This window comes from Pan troglodytes, chromosome 6 (genome assembly GCF_028858775.2).
Source record: "Pan troglodytes isolate AG18354 chromosome 6, NHGRI_mPanTro3-v2.0_pri, whole genome shotgun sequence".
Taxonomy (NCBI): domain Eukaryota; kingdom Metazoa; phylum Chordata; class Mammalia; order Primates; family Hominidae; genus Pan; species Pan troglodytes.
This window is the reverse complement of record NC_072404.2, coordinates 53752412-53767794: the sequence shown is the minus strand read 5'-3', so window position 1 is coordinate 53767794 and position 15383 is coordinate 53752412. Positions and strand designations below refer to the sequence as shown.

The 15383-nt window shown below is 47.9% G+C and overlaps 1 protein-coding gene across 3 annotated transcripts in view; it reads left to right on the top strand.

Annotated features, from left to right (window-relative positions):
- The window catches only part of PKD1L1 (polycystin 1 like 1, transient receptor potential channel interacting), a 193538-nt gene that overhangs the window by 21839 nt on the left and 156316 nt on the right, over positions 1 to 15383 (top strand). For 2 of the 3 annotated variants that reach the window (XM_016945694.4, XM_016945696.4), the window contains exons 4-8: positions 896 to 1020; positions 4251 to 4339; positions 9455 to 9575; positions 10190 to 10407; positions 11988 to 12310. In XM_016945694.4, coding sequence (XP_016801183.4) covers positions 896 to 1020; positions 4251 to 4339; positions 9455 to 9575; positions 10190 to 10407; positions 11988 to 12310 — 876 coding nt within the window. Of the gene's footprint in view, positions 1 to 895; positions 1021 to 4250; positions 4340 to 5447; positions 5722 to 9454; positions 9576 to 10189; positions 10408 to 11987; positions 12311 to 15383 lie in introns of all 3 variants that reach the window. The other variant, XM_016945695.4, reaches the window with a different exon arrangement.

Genomic DNA, 15383 nt, shown 5'->3' with positions numbered 1-15383 from the left:
AGCAGCAGGGTGCTCCAGTCCCCTCTTCACCCGCCACCCCCACTTCCTTCCCCTCCTACCTGGGGATGAGAGGGGTGGGGGCTTCTGGGAAAGCAGCTCTTGCACCCAAGGCAGTCGCCTGGCTTCTTGCTGAGAGTGGCTCTGTGCAGGGCCAGGTCTAGCAGAAATATTTTCTTTTAACTTTTATTATGGACATTTTCAAACATCTGCATGAGTAGAAAGAATGGCATCACAAACACTCAAGGACATGTCATCGCTGGCAACAGTTGTCAGCTGTGCGCAGATCCTATTCCAGATGCTCTCACAGACATGGGATGTGGCAGGGCCCTCAGCCTCCCAGCCGGGTGGACACTGGCTCCGCTCACTGCCCGGCCTTCAGCCCTCAGAGATGGGAGGAGTGAACGTCAGCCAGGTCCGTGCTACCATCAGGGCCAGATTGCCTGGGTGGGAACATCCTGCTTATAAACTTTGGAGTATCTTTAATGGTCTTCCTGTTTGTCCAACAGCTCCCCAACCACTCCTTCCGACTGTGGTGTTGCCCCCTCTACTACACACCCCTGAGCAGGACCTTTGACACTCATTATTTTATGACCAGACCACTGGGTGTTTCTGGAACAGGCATTCATTGTCAGCCTGGCTGGTGGTTGTGCATTTCCTCATATTGCTTAGTGTGGGCTACACCTAAGACATTGTTTAAGCAAGGAAATAGAAATAAAACACACACAGCAGGACACGGCAGCCCAAGGACACGCATCTTCGTGATCAGCCCGTTGTTAGGCCCAGGTGGCTTTGACCTTATATATAACTTAGGGCTTCTCCAGCTTTATTTTCTCACCTTCCCAGCACATTGCAGTCTTCAGAATGTTTGCTTTTTTTTTTTTTTTTTTTTCTCTAGAGGTCTATGCTAATCATGTGCTTCTTATGAGTGATGGAAAGTGTGGCTGTCCTTGGTGTGCTCTGAATGGAAAGGCAGAAGACCGGGAATCACAGAGCCCATCCTCATCAGCTTCCAGGCAGAAGGTATTCCTGGATCTGGGGAAATTAGGCTTTTCTTCCTGAATACAGTACATGTACAGCACAGCTAAAAAGCACCTCCATGTTTCATCAGGAATTCATCAGGGATTGTTTTCCTATCATGTGTGTTTGTGCCAATGAAGCAAGTGTGACTTATAAAGCCTTAATTCAGCTCCAGAGTGTAGTTCCACATATAAGAAGTGCAGGCAGGGCTAGCCCAGCCCAGAGGAGTAGGGGATAGCCCTCAGATGGGGAGTGAGGGGTAGCCCTCAGGTGGGGAGTGGGGGCTGCCCTGCAGGTGGGGAGTAGGGGCTGCCTCCCAGGTGGGAAGTAGGAGGGTAGCCCTCAGGTGGGGAGTGGGGGCTGCCCCTCAAGCGGGGAGTGGGGGCTACCCCCGGGGTGGGGAGTGGGTGCTGTCCCCCAGGTGGGGAGTGGGGGCTGCCCCGAGATGGCTCCAGCACAGACAAGGCTTCCAGCAGCCAAAGCACTGAAACCCTGCTTAACTTGCACAGTGTGGGGAGCTCTTTGAAGACCCCTATTAATTAAGACTGGGCTACCTGGATGTTTGTGAATTCCCTTGCATCTGTTTATCAGAGTAGCTAACAGGGCTTGGGTCTGAAGGCCTGGGCAATGACCTGGAGATGGAGGAGAAGCATGAGAGGAGTGACTCTCACATCTGTGGGTGGGGTCCAAGAGAAGAGTGAAAACTTCTGAGTGAGACATGCTTTTCACCCAGAATAAGCATTGGTTCCAAAGGGACATGCACAGACAGCCCAGAGTTGTGCGTTTCTAGTTCAAATTTAAAGAAGCCAGTTCTCTTTGAGCTCCCAGAACCTCTGCTGTCCTTGGCAAAGACTCTCCTGCAGTTCATTTTTCAGTATTCCTCATGCAGAGCAGCGTTATTAAACCACCCCCTCCGTAGCACATCCATCTGAGTTTGTATTGAAATGAATTTGATCTCAACCCACAGTGTTTGTGTTTGGGAGCTTTTCTCTGCTCTGCCATCACTTTTGTCAGCGAAAGTTCAAGGAGGCATTTTTAGGTTCCCAAGGAAGGAAATTTAGTAAGATGAGCGTCTGATGGTTCTGAGAACAGGAGGTTGGGGAGAGGTGTTTTAGAGGGGAGGTGATATTACCTGCGTTTCTCACATTACACAATGTAAATAGCCACATACAGTGACTTCCTTAGGCTTTTAGTGCCCTCACCTCCAAACACAAGGGGGCAAACAGACCTCATGCTTCTTGAACACTTGGTGCAGATCTGCTATGCAGAATCACCTAGGGAGCTTAAAAGTCAAAGAAACCAAACAAAACCACGCACAAGCCCAGCCTCTGAAGATTCTAACAGACGTGCTGTGGCATGGCTCAGGGTGATGGTGCTTCAACCCCACCCCACCCAGGTGACTCCAAGGTTCAGCCACCTGGGACCTCAGCTTTGGGCATAGATCGATGCCTTTAGGATTTGACCATCATGTCCCAAAGGCCTTGGTCCTGGTGAAATGTGCAATCAGGGGGCTCTCTGGTTTTGGTTGACTGGGAGACCCATTTCCAAGCTGCATTCTGGCCGCTCTGCTCTCTACAGCCCCAGTGGGCTCAGGCGAAGGTCACACAGGGCCATACACCAGCGCCTGGATGTGCTGGGCAGTTTGCTGATTGGGCATAGTTATAGGATAGTGTCTTGCAAAGCCCTGTGTCTCCCATGCTGCTCACTAGCACCATGCCTTTTAGGGGTTGCAGGTACATGCAGCTGTCCCAGCCCCTGGGTTTCACATCCTCAGGAAACTGCCAGGATCTACCCAGGTCCTGCTCTGGGAGGCCACAGAGGGGTCCCCTGTTCTTGTCACAGAAGAGGGGCGGGTGCCAGGCGTATGCACTCAGGCACGAGCTGGCATCTTTCAGCTTCCACTCTGGCCTTCTTGACACCTTCCTGTGTTGTTCTCCTGAAAGATGAAGCACCTGATGTCCTGTAGTTACAAATCTGTAAAAGGCCCACAGCACAGGGAGCGCACATCCCAGAGAGGGGCGGGGCCGTTGGTTAACTTACACTAACTTCTTAATTGGCTGGAACTACTTCTGGTAACAGTTCTATTGAGAGCCAGAGTGAGGCCCTGGGACCTCAGTCTGAGGGATGGTGGCTGCTTTTTGTAATCATGTCTACAGTGGGGCGTTGTCTCGGGACAGGCGTTCTGTGTAGGAAACAAGGTGGCCAGCTTCCCGTAGGCCAAAAGTGTCCCCCCTCCTCCTGTGCCGTGGGCACCTCCCTGCTTTCCTGGTGCCACCGGGATTGAGATTTTGTCACAAGGAGAGCTGCACAGGTCAGTGCAAGGTCAACAGAGGCCTCATGACCAAGATGGGCTCCCAGCACCCCTCACCTGCCCTCCAATGCCCCCACCCCACCTAAGCTCTCAGTGTGCACAGGCCAAGCAAGCCCAGTGGCGTTGTCTCTGAGTTCTCTCTTGGGCTCCATCTCGCTTCCAGTCCAGCAGCCAGCCCGGCCACCCCATAGCCTCAGAGGTGTTCACCCTCTGCCTTCACTCCACAATCAAGACCTGCCGTCCTCATAGCCCTCTGAGTGGATCCCCTGCTGCCACTCCTGCCTGCCAGGCTCTCTTCAGTACTGCAACCACACTGTTGCTTCTGCGCATTGGAGCATGCCACTCTTGTGCTCAGAACCCTCCATCTCATTCAGAATGAAACTCCACGTCCTGAGTCTGACCCCACTTGGCCTCCTGTAACTCTGAGGTCACCTCCTGTGCTCTCTCGGTTCCCACTTGTGGCTGCAGCCCCACGAGACTTCTGCTGCTCCTGCAACAAAGCAGGTGTGCCTCCACCTTCGGCACAGCTCTGCATTCCTCCTCTTCCAGCTCTGCTTAGATGTCGTCACACACAGCGGCCTTCTCTGACCCTGTGTATAAAAAAGCACCGCGCCCCCCCCCACCCCCACCCTGTCCCGACCCCGCATGAATCCCTCCTGCAGCTCTATTCTTCCGCAGCACGACCCCCAGCAGATGCTGTTATGGCTACATGTTTGCTTTCTGGCTTCCTCTGGCAGAACGCGAGCCCTGGGAGGATGAAGCTGTCTGCTTTCCTCGCTGTTGCTTCTCTGGTGCCCAGCACAGTGCCGGGCGCACAGCAGGGGTCCACTGCTATTTTGTTAATGAAGTAATATTACTTTCCCAAATGTACTGGGTTTTCATAAGCAGCTCTCTCACATTATTTTATTATTTTTTCTTACAGAACATTTGGAAAACAACTAGTGAAGCAGCGTTAAGTGTTGTTAATGAAAAAACACAGGCGCCTCTGGATTGTGATAACAGTGCTGATAGGTATGTCAATGTACCATGGCGAAATATTGCTTTTCTGAACATGCAAATGACATGGAACTTACAAAGAATTGCTCAGATGTGAAAGTCGATGCTTGTTCCTACATGGCCCGAGGGTGGGTTAGCAAATGCAGCTCTTAAATTGATGGAAAAAAGAATGGTGTTCTGAAGTTAATTTGCAGGAGTAGAGCAGGTAGTATGACAAACCCCCGAATGCTGGGAGCCGTAGAAGGTGATGTCATACAGGAATCATCATCATCCCTATTATGAACTCTGGGAAGGAATATGGTGAGCCTTCTGGGTACAAGCACTCAACGTGATGGTAATTGGTTATTTCATGGTGCATAACCTACAGACTTTAAAACAGCATTCGATGAACCTAGAAGACATTATGCTTTGTGAGATAAGCCAGTCACAAAAAGACACATCCTTTATAATTCTACTTATGCGAGGTCCCTAGAGTAGTCACATTCATAGACACTGAAAGGAGAGTGGGGTGGTTGCCAGGGGCCGTGGGGAGGAGGAACGGAGGGTTGCGTAATGGGTACAGAGCTTCAGTTTTGTAGGATGGGAAAGTCCTAAAAATGTACTGCACAACCATATACATGTGCATACACTTAACACCACTGAACTGTGCCTTCAAATGGTTCAGACGGTAAATGTTATGTTATTGTTTTACCACAATTTAAAAAAAACACAATAGCACCAGGCAATACAAAATTTAAAGTAGGCATAATTTAAAAAAATAGTTGGCCTTCTCTAATGTCACCCTGTACCTGAAATTGATGGTTTTACTCCTTCTAATGGAAATTAAACATTTAAGCATATAAAGAACAAATGTAACTTTTCTTTCTTAAAGGAAAAACATGGGTAAATGTAGATGTTTGTTTTCCTCGTTATTATTCAGTTCCACTGTTTTCACCGATGCAACTTTTCCTTTCATGTTATTGTTCAAAGGCAGTGACTGGTAGTGGCCCATCAATGTTGCCAAGAACAGCTAAACTGATCACAGTTCTTTCTGATCTACCTCCAATCCACCTGATCTTTACTCTTGATTTGCTGCTATAATATTGCTCCTTTTATTTATTTGTAAAATCCTCAAACCTGACAGGACAGGGGGCAGGGCAGAGCATGCGGCTGGCACCATGCCCTGGGAGACCACGGGCCAAGTCCCACCTGTGCCAACGGACGCACATGATTCAGCCCCTAGGTGGAAATTTAGGAAAAGAAGAATCCGTGACAGCCACCTGTGAGGGCAGGCCACGCTGCACACCTGACTGTGTTCCCCACCATTGCAGTCTCCGAGTCTTTGCTGACAGCAGTATTGGGGAGAATTGGACCCTTCAGATGGTTTGTGACCCAGACACTTGGATGCGTGGGCCCAGGTCTGTTGTTTTTCGGACTCCATTTTGCTAACAATATGCCTACCTTTTATGGCCGGATTTGTCTGTCTGTCCCCTGGAAATCTGATCGCTGAGGCCCTGTGTAGCATCCATTTCAGGGTAGAGCATCTCTGTGTGAAATTCTTACTTCTTTTGGATTCTACTGGGTAGATTGGCACATCCCCTGGACCCCCAGTTAAGAAAACTCATTCTTTGCTGCTTGACCAGAACAATTTTCTCCAATGCTAGGGTCAACCAATGAAGAATTTCGCAGCTTATTTTTGAGAAATTATTTCAAGACTTAGCTAAGGTGTAAGTAACTGTTCAATTAGCAAGAAATCTTCAAGTGGAATCAGCACTCCCTGGGTGCCGCCACAGGAATGTCATTCTTGTCTCTCTGCTGAGGCCTGGCAATGCAGGCAGGGCCTGTGAATACACACGAGAAACAAGAGCAGAGTGGGGTCTCCCTCTGCGGGAGCTCATTGACTCCACCTCCCACCTCCTGCTTAGCTGCCGCAGTCTGTCTTGGGCCCTCACTGGTTACAAATCCGAAGTGCTTGGGTGAGCAAACCTCTGGCCTGTGTGCTTGGTTAGAAGGAAAGGGTCTTCCTTCCTAGCAACAGAAGACCTTCTTAGCTGTGAGCAGAGTTAAGCCTGGTGGGGGTACTCTTGTGTCTGTCTCCTGAGGCCTGAGCGCAATCCCCCCACCCCCAAGCCATCCCTGTTCTGAGGCCCTTTACTTTTGTGATTGAATCACAATCAATAAAAGCCTGACATTGTAGAAAGACACAAACATGCACGGACTTTAATCTGGATAGACACGGGTGCCCTTTTCTTTTTTCCCAGGACTCAGCTAAGACATGCAGGTTTGTTGTTGTTGTTTTCCTAAAGAAAATCACTACATTAAGAACTAAAGGGATATAAAAGGAAAAATAGGAAGCAAGTGACTAGGATGATGAATGGACTAAAAATATGTCACGTTAGGAACAGCTGAAGTGACTTCAGATGTCCCTCTGGGAGGACAGAAGATCCGGGTTGACATGCCGTTGGAAGTACCTGGAAGTGGGCTTCATCTGACAGAGTGGACAGCATGTGAGCCCCTGCACCACAAGCCCCAGAGCCGAAGTGTCATGAGTAGTGCAAGGTTAGAGATAACTAGGTCCACGCATGTTTGTGTCTTTCCACAGTGTCAGGCTTTTATTGATTGTGATTCAATCACAAAAGCCATGAGCTACATGGAGCTCCTAAGGAGGCAATTTTCCGTAGTATTTCCCATTACTTTGCAGCCAGAGCTGCGGGCACACAGGCTGATGCCACTCCATAAGTCAGTCAGTATTGCAAACCATACATAATAGTATATCTAACCTATAAATGTTGTAAGTTAAACATTCCACAGCAAACAAAGGAACATTTAACATCAAGAAGAAAAAGAGATAGGAGAAAGGGTTAATGAACCAGTCCAGGGGGAGCCAAGAAGACAAAAGGAGTCCCAGTCTGGACCGAAGGGTTCATCAGTCTTACAAGAAAATCTTGAAGGTAGCAGAGCTTCTGGCGGCAGACGCCAAGCTCTCATCACGAGTGACTGCAATAAAGTGGCAGTTAAGATGGCCATTTGGAGCTGTTCAGGCCTAATCTTGTATGGTCACAGGGCCCTCTGGTGAGAACCAATAGTGGAAGAGTGTGCTCGTGTCCTTATCTGGTTGGATGCAGCCTTTATTTTTTTATTTATTTATTAAACAAAATATCTTCTCCTTGTTGGCAGAGTGCTCTATGAAAAGAAATGGAGGCTTTTTCTTTCTTTCTTTCTTTCTTTTTTTTTTTTTTGAGACGGAGTTTCGCTCTTGTTGCCCAGGCTGGAGTGCAATGGCCCGATCTCAGCTCACTGCAATCCACCTCCCGGGTTCAAGCAATTCTCCTGCCTCAGCCTCCTGAGTAGCTGGGATTACAGGCATGCGCCACCATGACCGGCTAATTTTGTATTTCTAGTAGAGACAGGGTTTCTCCATGTTGGTCAGGCTGGTCTTGAACTCCTGACCTCGGGTGATCCGCCTGCCTCGGCCTCCCAAAGTGCTGGGATTACAGGCATGAGCCACTGCGCCTGGCCAAACGGAGGCTTTTTCTAAGATGGAGTTAGTTATGTCATGGGTACACCATAAACGAAGGCTGATCATGGTGAAGAGAGGGTTGGGGACAAACGGGGCGGCCCAGGCAGCGGCATGGTGGTCACTGTGAGCATCCCAGGGCCAGGACGTTGCGTTGGATTTGAGGTTAAGTGCAGTCCACATTGTTGACCTAAAGAAAGAAACAGAGGCAAAGTTAATAAACAGGGAGTTTATTTGGGCCAAGGTTGAGCACTGCAGAATGGGGAAGTGCACACTGCACACTGGGAAGTGCTTTGGAAAACAAATGAGAGGCTCAAGTTTTAAAGAAAAAATGATGACTCAGGAAGGGGGCAATTACAGAAGTTGTTCCTCAGGAATTCTCGTTGGTTTACAGAAATAACATTGGTCAGTGATTGGCTATACATTGTTGAACTATAAGGTGAATGGCATTTTTTGGCTACTTGGCGTCGGTCAGTTTAGAGCCCACATAGCAAGTGGCTTCAAGAGGTCATTGTTTAGCTCAAGTGGAGTGAGACACGACTGCTGTCATATTTTAATGCATCTCTGGGCCTGATCATTTAAAGGGACTCGCATTCCTCAGATAAAATGTTTCTTTTTCTTTCTCATCATCTAATAGTTTACTCTTCACCGGGGCAGGTCTATTCTCTGAGCTCCATGCTAACAGACACGGACAGTGAGCGTCAGCTGAGGCACTAGAATGTAACTCTTGTGTAGGTGGGGACTGAGCTCCAGAGCCTCTGACCCTGGGCCTGTGTCCTCCAACGTGCCTACACCACCTCTTCTGCAGAGCAGAGCAAGCCCAGAGCCAGTCGGCTGCAGGCGTCGGAAATACTCGTCTTGGATTTTTCTCATGCATGATTGTAATGCTGGCCTGGCCTTGCCACAGCCTGAGACAGAGACACTCACCTCATTGGAGCCATGTCGGGGGGAGGGAGGCTGAGAGTAAGGCTGGTCTTGCCAGAGGTGGGGCCTGGAGCCGCCGCCGAGAAAGGAACCCGCTGTGCCTCACCCACTCCTGCAGGGCTCGCTGGGGCTCATCAGCAGGGTGAGGTGGTGATAACAGCTGAAAACAGGGTCCTATGATGGGGGACACGAAGATGACCGGCTAACTGACCCTCGTCCCTGCTGGCCAGAGGCACGGTCCTTGAGTCCCATTCCCAAGCCCTGCCTCCCTGCCAGGTTTGACTGCACTCGGAATAAGCAAGTAGTTACCACCAGGCCTTCCGCGGTGCCCCCTCAGTCACTGCACCACAGTATGTTCCAGCCAAGTCCAGGCCCCACGGGGCAGACAGAGCATGTTTTGTATGTGACTCACCCCTTTGGGTGAACTGTCTGAAGCAGTGGCCATGGATTTTAGTCAATGGTTTAATAAGCTCTACTCTACCTAAGACTTCTCCCTCGAGTGCCTGCAGCAGCCCCGCTGGTTTGGCTTCTAACCACATCGTATCCCCATGGTCAGCCTGGGCCTGACTCCCAGGAATGGGCCTGCGATCACAGCAAGGGAATTTCCAGCAAAGCCTGGTGAAGGGCATGATTCGTAATCAAATAAGCCAGATACATGACTGAAACATGACTGGGTTTCCTTTTCTTTCTGCACTTTCCTTCCCATACAGAATTCCCCACAAACCTTTCATTATAATCGCAAGGGCCTGGAGCAGTGGTGGCCCCAGGTTCTATCACAGGCAGCTGTGTGCTACTGGGACCGCAGACAGCATATTCTCTGGTCTTCTCCAGGTTGGTATCTAACCCCTGCAATTGAATTTCATCAGAAAGCTGCTGGTGAGCATCTGATGCATATGGGGGAGACTCATCCATATGTAGGCAGCCTCAGAGTTTGTCAGTGAACCATATTTTGTCTTTCTAAGTCATTTGGACACTGCTCAGGCAGTTTGAAGGCATCACTAAAATTTGTCACCACAGTAAGGGAAAATATTTTTGCTGTCTGTAAGAGCATTTTTGCTGTCTGTAAGAGCGCCATCTCCCAGCTGACAACCTTATAGAGTTATAGATGACCTTATGCAATTGCTGATTTTCTATTGGCTTAGCTGAAGGGGTAACATGAACTTCTAATACTAAGCAACCCTGAAATTCCTGATCAAACATGCCTCATAGTTCTAGCTGGTGCCAGCTGGGCGCTGTCTTGGCTAGTATGCTGGAAAGTGTGAATCCTACCACTCACAACATAGCGCTAATGCACGGGGCCAATTTGTGGTCACCCACCCAAATAGCAGAGACCTCAGTAGCAGTGGGGCTGTTTGTTAAATTGGCTTTTTGAGCATGGCGGACATCAGCTACTGATGCCAGACGAGGCCATTCAATAAACCCTGAACTGTTCTTAAACTTTTAAGCTCCAGGGCACCACTTCTGCAGCAGCTCCCTGCAGCCTGAAGATGGAGGCTTCCTGCTATGTCCTGAGACTGCTGTGCTGTGCGGAGGATGTGGCCACGGGGCTGCTTCCTGGGACTGTCACAATGGAGACCCCCACCAAGGTGGCCAGACCCACTCAGACCAGCTCCCAGCGAGTGCCCCTGTGGCCGATTTCACATTTTCCTACTTCTCCCAAAAGGTAAGGTGAAGGAGGTATGGAGGCCAGCACCACTTCTCCATCCCCAGTCTGGAACCATCCATGCCCAATCCGTTAGTGATTTTAGTACCTTCGTTGTTTGCTTTAATTATAGTTGCAGTTGAGTCCAGTGACTTTCAAGTTACGATGCTGTAGACATAATTGGCCACTGTTTGCCATCAGGGACCCATGCCACTTGGTTGCCTTTATGTTTCCCATCAATCACATACTGAGACTGAAGCTTTGTCTGACTGTGTATATTTTGTTGTTGTTTGTTTGTTTCTTTTTTTGACAGAGTCTCGCTCTGTCACCCAAGCTGGAGTGCAGTGGTGTGATCTCGGCTCACTGCAACCTCCGCCTCCCGGGTTCAAGCGATTTTCCTGCCTCAGCCTCCTGAGTAGCTGGGACTACAGGCATGCGCCATCACACTGGGCTAATTTTTGTATTTTTAGTAGAGATAGGGTTTCACCATGTTGGCCAGACTGGTCTTGATCTCTTGACCTCGTGATCCACCCGCTTCAGCCTCCCAAAATGCTGGGATTACGGGCATAAGCCACTGCACCCGGCCGACTGTGTGTATTTTATTTTATTTTTTTTTCGAGAGGGAGTCTTGCTCTGTCACCCAGGCTGGAGTGCAGTGGCGCGATCTCGGGTCACTGCAAGCTCTGCCTCCCGAGTTTATGCCATTCTCTTGCCTCAGCCTCCCGAGTAGCTGGGACTACAGGCACCCGCCACCATGCCCGGCTAATTTTTTGTATTTTTAGTAGAGACGGGGTTTCACCGTGTTAGCCAGGATGGTCTCGATCTCCTGACCCCGTGATCCGTCCGCCTGTGGGCATTTTTAACGGGACATGCACAGCACACTGGAAGAGGAAAAAAAAAAACCATGGGAGCATGAGAATTGGCCATTAAGATACTTAAGCCATTTCTACCTCCATGAGCTTCCTTTTCCTGCTTTCTTTAATCTTTCGTTTATGCCACGTAATGGTACCAACACCATATGCTTTACTCAAGACCAGCTTTTAACACATAAATGATGATCATGAAAGTCCTGTGTGATTGGAAGCTGGGACTTGAGTATCCTAGACTATTCCCAACTCCCCAACCAATTTGCAGCACAAGGAGCTAGGGAGAAATGTAGAAAGGGTGGCACCCACCCTCACGGGGAGCTTTTCGCAAAAACACAGGAAGTAGTGACTTGTGGGAGATACCATCTTTCATGTCTATTAAATCAGTGATGAGAGAAACTCTTACCTTTTACTGTTACTAATGTAGCTAGAGCAGTGACTCCCAAATTTTTGCTGACCTCAGATTCACCTGGGGGCTTCCTGGCCCCACCCCAGTTTCTGACCCAGTGGGTCTGGGGTGGGTCAAGAATTTGCATGTCTCACAAGTGCCCAGGTGATGCTGATGCTGCTGGCCCTGGGACCCCACTCTGAGAACCAGTGGAAGTGAAGCCTTTCATCAGGTTTCTCAGATTTGGCTTCTAGCTGGCTGGACCCAGGCCAGGCTGCTTGGCTTCTGCCCTCCCACCCCAGTGGTCCACTGTCATGAAATCTGAAGCCTCTCCCTCTCTCCCACAGCTCCCACGGCCTTCCGCCGGGCATTCCTCGCACCCCCAGCTTCACCGCATCGCAGTCTGGTTCTGAGATCCTCTATCCCCCTACTCAGCATCCTCCTGTGGCCATCCTAGCTCGAAATTCTGATAACTCCATGAACCCTGTTCTCGATTGCTCCCTGGAAATGGAAGCTCGGGCACCTCCAAATCTGGGATTCCGTGTTCATATGGCTTCTGGAGAGGCTCTCTGTCTGATGATGGATTTTGGGGACAGTTCTGGGGTTGAAATGAGGCTACACAACATGTCTGAGGCAATGGTGGTAACTGCCTACCACCAGTACTCAAAAGGTAAGGTGCACGGTGTCCTTATCAGGAGCCTGGGAAGGAGATCCTGAGCTAGGGGACCCAAGAGGCAGTGGTGGGAAAAGAAAAGAAACTGCATTCCGTTTCTCTGGACTCAGCCAACCTTCCTGGCTCCAAGAATAGTAGCTCAGTGGCACACTGCGGACGTAGGTGGGTTTGTGCATTGTGTTTTGCACTGTGACCAACTCTACATACTTCATTGTATTTAATCTTTCCACCTGCCTTGTGAGGTAGATGTGGTGAGGCTGGGGACTTGCCCTGAGGTCCCAAAGCTAATGTACTGGTGCTTCATCCTACACAGAAGAAGAATTCTAAAAATAATAACTATTGAAAAATTACTTAAATTGTCCTTCAAGTTCATGCACACACATATACACACACACACAATGTTCTATATGAATTCTTTTGCACTAAAATTTCCAACATTTTGTAGTCTCAACAAAAGTAAGAAAAAATTCTTTACATTCCAGCGTTGGACCCATTCTACTCAGACAACTACTAAACCCCTAGAGATGATGATTGGGGGTGGAGGGTGAGTGGAGAGTTCTGATACTTTTCCACTTACGGACAGGATTTAATTTTTTCTTTTTTTTTTCTTTCGTTCTTTCTTCCTTTTTTTTTGAGACAAAGTCTTGTTCTGTTGCCCAGGCTGGAGTGCAGTGGCACAATCTTGGCTCACTGCAACCTCCACCTCCAAGGTTCAAGGGATCCTCCTGCCTCAGCCTCCCAAGTAGCTGGGATTACAGGTGTGCACCACCATGCCCAGCTAATTTTTTGTATTTTTAGTAGACATGGGGTTTCACTATGTTGGCCTAGCTGGTCCCAAACTCCTGACCTCAAGTGATCTGCCTGCCTGGGCCTCCCAAAGTGCTGGGATTACAGGTGTGAGCCACTGCACCTTCCCCCCCAGCCTTTTGTTTTTAAAGTTACTTTTTGAACATATACATTCTCATGGTATAAACTCCCACATTCTAGAAACTTATATAGTAAAAAGTCCTTTTCTATTGACCCACAGTCAACTACTGCCTTCTACTTCTTATATCTTTTATGTGTATAAACAAGTATAAGTGTTGTTTCCCCTCCTTTCCACAAATGGAAGTATACCACGCACAGTATCCCACTCCTTGCCCACTTAAATGCATATCCATATCTAGACGGGCTTCCCTGTCTACACAGAAAGAGCTTCCCTGGCTTTTGGTGTGGTTGCTGAGTAGTCCATTAATTTAATGGACCAAATCTATTCAGCTCTTTCTTTTTATTGGTGAACATTGAAATTGTTTCTGATCTTTCAGTATTGCAAACAACATTGCAGTGAATAATTACATGTGTATGTCATTTAATGGAAAGCCAAGATTATTGCCTCAAATGCTATGTGCATCTGTAATTGACAGTTAATGCTAAATTGCTTTTAATTAGGACTCTTGTCCTATTTACATTCCTGTGAACGATGTAGAGATCAATATGATAGGTAAAAACAGTATATTTCTGAAGTTTTAAAATTTACATTTTATTAGGTTCATCCTTGTCAACTGCCAGTATATGACCATATTCAACCAAGCCGAGCACTTTCACAGTTCCATCTAATATGGGGTTTCAATGAGCTCTTTTGTTATTAAGAAAATTTGTCGGCTGGATGCGGTGGCTCACGCCTGTAATGCTAGCACTTTGGGAGACCGAGGCGGGCGGATCACGAGGTCAAGAGTTCGAGACCAGCCTGACCAACATAGTGAAACCCCATCTCTACTAAAAATACAAAAATTAGCTGGGCGTGGTGACGTGCCCTACTTAGGAGGCTGGGGCAGGAGAATTGCTTGAACCCGGGAGGTGGAGGTTGCAGTAAGCTGAGATCGCACCACTGCATTCCTGCCTGGGCGACAGGGCAAGACTCCGTCTCAAAAAAAAAAGAAAATTTGTCTTTTTAGTACTTTTTTTTTCAATTTGTTATTTGTGTTTTGGTTTTACTTATAGTTTTTTTTTCTTTTCATGTAGGAATTTTTAACTTTTATTAAGTATACTTTATCAACCTTTTTTTTATGGTTTCTGAGTTTTATGTCATAGTTAGAAATTTTTTCCTTACTCTAAGTTTATGGAACAATTCTCTCATGGTTTCTCCTAGAGTTTCTGTTATTCTGTTTTCTCATTTAAATATTGAATGCATTTGAATATATATCCTGGCATAAAGCCTGCATTATAGATTCCATTTGACTGTTTCCTGAATGGCCACCCATTTGGCTCAGCGTCATTTGCTGGAAGATTCCATTGCCACACTGATGGGGCGTGCTCCCTCTACCTATGCTGGCTTCCTCTCTGCCCTCAGGCCGTTTGCTGGCATCCCTTGTCACTCATCTTCTCTAGCATGGCCACCCATTTGGCTCAGCATCATATGCTGGAATTCGGTTGCCACACTGATGGGGTGTGCTGCCTCTACCAATGCTGGTTTCCTCTCTGCCCTCAGGTGATTTGCTGGCTTCCCTTGTCACTCATCTTCTCTAGCGTTATTCTTGCCATTTTTGCTTGTTCCTTTTTCCACATGAACTTTAGACTCACACTGACTAGTATAAAAATATCTTATTGGTATTTTTATTTAAATCATGTGTTGATGAAAAGAATCAAACTAAGCAAAATTTTTGAATAGATTTATTCTGAGCCAAATATGAGTGACCATGGCCTGAGGCACAGCTCCAAGAGGTCCTAAGAACTTGTGCCCAAGGTGGTCATGCTACAGCTTGGTTTTATACATTTTAGGGAGACGTAAGATATCAATCAATACATCTAAAATGTACATTGGTTCTGCGCAGAAAGGTGGGACAACTCAAAGATGGGGGTCGGGGGAGGCTTTCAGGTCATAGGTAGATACAAAGATTTTCTGATTGGCAATTGGTTGAAAGAGTTAAGTTATTACCCAAAGACCTGGAATCAATAGAAAGGAGTGTCTGGGTGAAAATAAGTGGTGGTGAAGACCAAAGTTTTTATCATGCAGACAAAGCCTCCAGGTAGCAGCCTTCAGAGAGAATAGATTGTAAATGTTTCTTATCGGCCTTTAAAAGGTGCCAGATTC